The sequence below is a fragment of the Aethalodelphis obliquidens genome, unplaced genomic scaffold (genome assembly GCF_003676395.1).
Source record: "Aethalodelphis obliquidens isolate GAN/ISIS:26980383/991018 unplaced genomic scaffold, ASM367639v1 scaffold17, whole genome shotgun sequence".
Lineage (NCBI taxonomy): Eukaryota > Metazoa > Chordata > Mammalia > Artiodactyla > Delphinidae > Aethalodelphis > Aethalodelphis obliquidens.
In genome coordinates, this window is record NW_020837961.1 from 7,537,007 (window position 1) to 7,544,921 (window position 7,915).

Consider the following 7,915-nt stretch of genomic DNA (forward strand, 5'->3'; position numbering starts at 1 on the left):
GGTACGCGGGCCTCTCACTGCTGTGGCCTCTCCCGTTGCGGAGCACAGGCTCCGGACGCGCAGGCTCAGCGGCCATGGCTCACGGGCCCAGCCGCTCGGCGGCATGTGGGATCTTCCCGGACCAGAGCACGAACCCGTGTCCCCTGCATTAGCAGGCAGACTCTCAACCACTGCGCCACCAGGGAAGCCCAGATTTAATCCTTTTGTTGGTTAGGTTACTGATTTATTCTGTAGAAAACGTCTAGAAAGGTAGCTTTCTTCAAACACACCTGCCTGAGGTCTCTGGACCCTGCCCCATTAAATATGAACAAACATACTGTTAAAAGACATAGAAAGACTGCATCTTGGGCCTAGAAATAAACAAGGAGATTTAAAGGAGGAATAGAAGAGCAGCAGCTGAGAAGAACACGCATTTCACCAACAACATAAAAGCGAGGCCGTGCCTGCTTACTACAAAGCCTACAGGCCAGCAGAGGAACCCTCAGGATCCCCGAGGTGGGCACTAAAACAGAGGCAAAGGGTCCCCACGAGATGGACAGGGCAGAAACACTGCCCTCACAGCAGGGCTGGGATCGGGGGTGGTGGTGGGGGGCAGGCCGGCCAGGGCCCGAAAGGGTTTCCTCGAGCTGAGGGCCCGTCGCTGTTCCCTACTCCTGACAAAGTCCCAATTCAGAGGCCCAAAGCAGTGAAGTCCAAGGGCGGTGGCCACTGAGCGCAGTTCACGGTTGTTAGCTGCCCTCCCTTTTCTTCCACCTCACACTTTCCTACATCCTCCAAAAAGAGGAGGGTCCCTCTCCTGAGTGCCTTAGAAGCTCTCTCCCAGCAGGGCTGATCCAGCTCTTGGAGGTGGAGAGAAGACTATTAACAGAGGCCGCTAAGACTGTAGCGGGGCCCTGGCGAGGGCACAGCCCCGTCCTCTCGGCGCTCCGTCTCTGAGGAAAGCGTGGGAAAGCTGGCCCAGCACGTGTCAGATGGAGGCATACGGCCAAGGCATATCCCCAAGGGGGAAAACAAATTTCTGTCGGCCTCAGATTTGCTCATTTTTGGCAAACGTAGCCTCAGAAGTCTTTGGTAAATTATTCATCCCTCGAGCTTAGGGGCCATGGATATTAATGGCAGGTTCAACTATGAGAGACTATTCTTTCATGAGAAGGCAAGTTGGGGCCCAAGTAATATAGCCAGGGCCCATTGAGCCACATAATTGACAACCGGGCCGCGGTGTACTCACAATGATGGGGACAGTACTGGCTCGTGACAGGATCTGTTTGACCAGGCGGTACCTGTCATACAATGGCTTCATAATCTGCCGCTCATTCTTGCTCACCTGAAATGCAAGAACAGAAGAGCTGAAAAGCCTGCTCCTGGTGGCCAGGCTGGCCAAGCACGCTCTGGGCCGAGAGAAAGTACAGGTGATGCAACTGAAGACTCGCCAGTCTTGCAAAATTTACTAAACTGATAACATGAATCAGTGAATATTTAAAATATCTACTTCAGCTGCAGATCATTGGAAATCACTCCCTCAGCAGTACTACTTTTCTTCAATCAAAACTATGATCACTATTAATTATTAGTTCCCTATGTAAAACTCTTGAAGGTTGAGAGTTCCCAGATGATTCACTATTTTCTAGGTCCAGAGAAGAAGAAAGCATGTGTTTCTATTATACTACTTACCATGCAGGTCTGTAATCATTAAAAAAAATATGTCTTTCTTGGGCTTCCCTGGTGGCGCAGTGGTTGAGAGTCCGCCTGCCGATGCAGGGGACGCGGGTTCGTGCCCCGGTCCGGGAAGATCCCACATGCCGCGGAGCGGCTGGGCCCGTGAGCCATGGCCGCTGGGCCTGCGCGTCCGGAGCCTGTGCTCCGCAACGGGAGAGGCCACAACAGTGAGAGGCCCGCATACCACAAAAAAACAAAAAAAAAACCCAAAATGTCTTTCTTCCCCCTGGAATTGTTGTGTTTCTAGGGACAAATTCTGGCCAACAATAGGTATTCACGGAACATATGCCCATAGAATACATGGATTGATTCATCTCTGTGGCCCTAAAATCTGACACAGGGCTCAAAAATGTTTACAGGACTGACTCTACAGGCAGTGAGGAGAAATCAAGCTCAAACACCTGGCATAGTATTTGAAGCCCTTCATTACGGGCTGCTTCTCATCATCATTCTCATAACTCAAGCTCCAGAGAGAAACTAGTTTGTGTCACACCTCCTTGTCTAGTTCCCTCTGTCCTGGAATGGCCTCCTCACTGCTCTTTGGTTTAGCAAATTCCAGATCAAGAGCCAGCTCCCACTCCTGTGCAGGCTTTTTCCAACATGTCCCTCTCCGGGAGACCTGCTCATCCTCCCCTGCGTGTCACCTACCACAACCTGTGTGTGCCTTGTAATTCACATATGCTTTGCTATAGACAGAACGTTCGTGTCCACTCACTCCCCCGTCCCCACTCCAAATGCATATGTTGAAAAGGAATCCCCGATGTGACGGTATTTGGAAGTGGGGCCTTTGGGAGGCGATTAGGTCATGAGGATGGAGCCCTCATGAATGGGATTAGTGCCCTTATAAAAGAGACCCCAGAGAGATCCCTCACTCCTCCTGCCATGAGAGGACAGTGAAAAGATAGCTGTCTATGAACTGGGAAGTCGGCCCTCACTAAACACCAGCACCTTAATCCTGGACTTCCAGCCTCCAGGACTGTAAATTTCTATCTTTTATAAGCCATCCAGTCTATGGTATTACAGCAGTCCTAATGGATGATATATTTTTATACTCTATAGTAACTACCTGTTGATACGTCTGTCTTCTCTTTAGACTATAAGCCCCTTGACACCAGGAGTTTGTGTTTTTGTACCCCTGGTAACTATCTCAGTGCCTGACATGATAAAAGTATTCCATAAATATCTGTAAAATGAGTGAATGAATATTTCAAATATAAATAGGTATGCCAAATTCATAAATATGCATTTGTTTACTTAAATGGAGTAAGAGATGAAGTATCTTTGTTTCAAGTTTGCTGTTGGTCTTCTGCATTTTATTTCTACCGTACACATAAGGCAAGGGTTACAGAGGTAAGGAAGGGCAAACAGTATTCGCTTTGACCATTTCTCCTATGGGCCTTTTGGGCCTTCAGCTTTGAAGACAGGTCTACATTATGCATGAATTGATTGTCCTTTGTTGCCTTTTTTATTTGCCTTTCCCAAAGTGATCAACAGTAAGTGAACTTTGGATAAACTTGTTAGAATACTGCCATTATGCAAAGACATCTTGAGGATTTATCTTCTGTCATCAGCAATAACAATAATCACTTCTTTCTATCTCTTCCTGTTACAAAGTATCAAGAGGTGGCATTTTCTTGCTTCTACTACCTACCATAGAGGAAGGAGTTTTAAATTTGGTATTTCATAAAAGATGAGTGTCAGAACTGGAAGGGAACACAGGAATTATTTCATACAAAAAAAAGAGTGAGGCTAGAACCACAGGCCTCACCACTACATACCTACCACAATGGCTGACCTGAAAGACAGACCGTGTCAAGTGTTGGAAAGAATGCTGAGAAACTGGAATTCTCTCTCAGTGCTGGCAAGGGTGGAACACTTTGGAAAACTATTTGGCAGTATCTCCTAAAGCTAAACATATGACTCATCAATTCCGCTCTTAAGTACACAGCAAACAAGTGTGGTCTTAAGTTCAACAAAAGACATTCATAAGAATGTTCATAACAGCACTATTTATAAGAACCTCAAACTGGAAACCATCCATATGCCCAAGAGTAGAACAAGTAAGTTCCAAAACGGAATACTACACAGCCATGAACATGAATGGACACAACGATATGCAACATCATGGATTAACCTCACAAAAATAAAGCCAAGGAAAACAAGCCAGACACCTGAGAATACATACTGTAAAGTTCTAATTATACAAAGTTCAAAAATAAGCAAATCAAATGTATCACGTTAGAAGTCAAGAGAATGGCTCTTGTGGGTGGGGTGGAAGGTCATGGTATTGACTGGAAGGGGACATGAGAAGGGCTTCCAGAGGGCAGGCCACATTTCATTTCTTGATCAGGATGTTGGTTACGTGGATTTGTCTACTTTGTGAAAACTCATCAACATATATATTTATAATTCAGGCTCTTTTCTGTATTCATGTTATACTTCAACAGAAGCTCAACAGTAGGCACAAATAAGTGTGAGGAATAGAAATAAATGACTTGTACAACCTCACATGTAAAATGACAAAATTTAGTACTGGAACACATGAAATGATTTTTTTTTTTTTACTACAAGATGTATTCATTAAATGTATTGCAGATGAGATTAAGGCACATCCTAATTTTCAACCCATGACAAATATTATGTAAGATGTAAGATTATGTAAGATAAAAGACCACATCTTTTGGTCACAGATGTTTAGTGACCAAAAGACGTGCGAAAAATAAGAGTAATAAGTAGCCAACATTTCCCCATTGCAGACTAGCATCCTATTACTACATCTGACCGTAGAACAAAATGGGTTTGAACTACACGGGTTCACTTACACGTGGACTTTTTTTCAATAGTAAATACTACATTACTACACCGTCTACTACATGGTTGCCTCCACGGATTCGGAGCCTCAGATATGGTGGAACCATGGATACAGAGGGCCGGCTCTAAGTTATACTCAGATTTTCGACTATGCGGAGGGTTGAACAATGCCTAACTCCCGAATTATTCAAGGGTCAACTGTAGAAACATCTTTGGATTATAAAAGGAGACTTTGGATTTTGGAAGGAGACTTAATGCTAAAATCAGCCAGACGTGGCAAATGTGACAGAATCAATGTCCTTTCTAACTCTTTGTTCGAAAACCTAATTTTCTAGTTAGAGTAGATGAAGAGGATGAGCTGGCTTACATGTGGCTTGTAACCCTGCTAGTTAGACTTTCTATGAATTGCTCATTTTAAGAATTAATGACCCTCAGAACTAATCACCTGTGAGAGATCTGATGAGATCCAGTGTTTGACTCTGGAGAGTCAAAACTCATCATGATTTGACCGAAGTTAATGCTGGCATGTGATGGAAGTAGCTAAACACCAAAAATATCCATGATCTTTAGGTCTGAGGTGATGGAAAGAATACTACTTGACGTACACCAGGATTATTTCCATGATAAATGTCTGAAGCCAGAGGCCTGGTGACACCAAAGGTCAACACGACTTTCACCCTTCGTAAAGCCACGTCTTCTGTAATTACCGCTGCTGGACTTGTGAGCAGAGCCAAGATCTAACCCAGAGTTAGAAAAACAAAGCAGCACCTTGGTTAAACCGTTAAAAAAAGGGCCGCCGATATTAAGTCGACCAGGGGCAAACTGTTCGGAAGTTTGACATCTCTTACTCTCGAGTCATCAGCTGCTCAGGGATTCCACTCCTAACCAAGAATAGCCCTTTGAATGAGCCAGTGAGGTTGAATCTCGGTTTCTTGACTGGTAAACTGCAGAATACAAATTAGAAAATCGTTATGATCCATAATTGCTTAAAAATGACTTTAGGCCAAGCTTATAGTATATTGTCTTTTCAACATACTTTCCCTCTTCTTTTTTTTTGTGGTACACGGTCTTCTCACTGTTGTGGCCTCTCCCGTTGCGGAGCACAGGCTCCGGACGCGGAGGCTCAGCGGCCATGGCTCACGGGCCCAGCGTGGGATCTTCCCGGACCGGGGCACGAACCCGTGTCCCCTGCATCGGCAGGTGGACTCTCAACCACTGCGCCACCAGGGAAGCCCCTCCCTCTTCTTGCTTCAAGCCTTTATTTAAATTTTCATTTAAGTGGCAGCTCTGAGTGGCTTTCAATGTGCGGAAATAGGGTTCAGCCTAAGATACACGTTTACACCCAAATCAAGGCAGCATGAACATCTAGCCATGAAGAGCTCATGGCTGAAGGCAGCACCTTCCCCTCAACCTTTGCTCTAGATGGAACGAAATCTCCATCCACTGGTCTCTCGCTATCCTATTTGGTTTGCGCTATAAGTCTCAGAAAAATATATCAAATCTCCTTAGTAAAACAAAAAATGGTCTGAATCTGTGTGTGGAGGGGTGTCTCTGAGTCATAAAACCGCTAGTGGGAGAAGACAGATGAGATGCATTCTTATAACGGCCGCATTCTTGGCCCGTTGATTCGGAAAACGGTGACCTGCTCTTCTTTACTATCAGGTGACAGTGCTAGGCTGACTGGGCAAAGATCAGATCAAATAATCCCAAACAGCAGATAAACAAATGATAGTATTTATATGTGGCTTTAGAATTTGCATTTAAATTCGAACATGGTGCGTTTAGGGTCCTGTTAGTTCCCCGGTTTTTTAAACAAAAGATTAAAATATATCAGTGAGAACCCAGAAGCTGTGAGCAAGCCACCCAGTCTCTCCCCTCCACCAACATCGGGGTCCGTAAACAAGGTAACACAGGGAGCTGCAGCTGTCTGTTGGACTTCTGTGACGTGGTCTTCTGATGAGACCCTCAAATGTTGAAAAGGACACACTTCAATAATAATTCATAGGGAATTATGTGCCAGTGTGTAGATGAGCGTGTTTTTGTTTTCCTTACATGTGTCGGTCTGTCTGGAGGGTGTCCCGTTAGAGCAAACAGCCTTGTTAAAACGTGTACAGAAGCAGCACACGTGGTCTGTGATTTTGACTGTTAGTGTCCTTTTATATCAGAATCTGTAGACTCAGCAAAAAACCATCAGGCTCTAAGCATCTGCTTTTCTAAAAAACTCGGGGTTTGGGATCCCTGCCCTCACAGATCTGAGAGTCTAGTGCATTATTCTCGAAGTTTCTTCATCTAAAAGAGCATACTTCGGATGAAGAGACTCTCTCCATTACAAAGCTATGGCTGAGACTGGAAAAGAGATCTATGCATTTTGGCGGTATAAAAATCCATCTGTGAACATAAACTTCATGCTGCCTTACACCTGCTCTTAAGAACGTGTCTTGCTGGGTTCTTGACAACATTCTTAACAGAAGGTTACTAAGAGTCACTGACTAGGCGATCTGATTACGAGTTCCCTAAAGAATAGAGCAGAAGCTGTCATGCTACTCTCTCCCCCAAGACTAACAACAAATGTTCAATAATGTTTTAGCTCTGGAAGTATATGTATTTTTCGTATTTATAAGTCCAGGGTCCGTGGCAACATCACAGATCTAAGAATGAAAAGTTCACTCTTTGATTTTCAGACTGGCCAGATATCAAGTGAACTCTGCTTTTCCTGAGGAGGCTGGAGTATCATGTTCCAGAGACAGGCAGAAAGCCCGACTCAGGAACAGGAATCAATGACACTTGAACTTCCTAGAGCATTTGTCCCCTGCCCTGTGAGATGCTAGAATTCAGATCCCAGAAGTGTGCTTCCTTCATCTAAAAGAATGATGGGGGCTTCCCTGGTGGCGCAGTGGTGAGAGTCTGCCTGCCAATGCAGGGGACGCGGGTTCGTGCCCTGGTCCGGGAAGATCCCACATGCCGTGGAGCGGCTGGGCCCGTGAGCCATGGCCGCTGAGCCTGCGCGTCCGGAGCCTGTGCTCTGCAACGGGAGAGGCCACGACAGTGAGAGGCCCGCGTACCGCAAAAAAAAAAACAAAAAACAAAACAAAACAAAATAAAATAAAATAAAATAATGATGAAAGAAAGGACCACGAATTAATAGTTCAGATTCCTAATGATAAGAGTGCTAAAAAATGTGCATTTCTCCTGATTCAATCATTTAATAAGAAATAGACAGCAGAAGGCAGAACATATAATTGTACCAGAAGTGAAACCTATCATTTACTGAGGAATCCCACCCATCTCTCCCCAAAGCCACTCTGCCCTACTTCCTCAACGCCAGACAGCCTACAGGTAAATGTGTGTGTGTGTGTGTGTGTGTGTGTGTGTGTGTGTGTGTGTGTGT

The 7,915-nt window shown here is 45.0% G+C and overlaps 1 protein-coding gene across 2 annotated transcripts in view; it reads right to left on the reverse strand.

Annotated features, from left to right (window-relative positions):
• FAM13A (family with sequence similarity 13 member A) overlaps positions 1–7,915 on the reverse strand; it is a 331,803-nt gene that overhangs the window by 11,151 nt on the left and 312,737 nt on the right. For both annotated transcript variants that reach the window (XM_027116910.1, XM_027116911.1), the window contains exon 20: positions 1,229–1,324. In XM_027116910.1, coding sequence (XP_026972711.1) covers positions 1,229–1,324 — 96 coding nt within the window. The remainder of the gene's footprint in view (positions 1–1,228; positions 1,325–7,915) is intronic.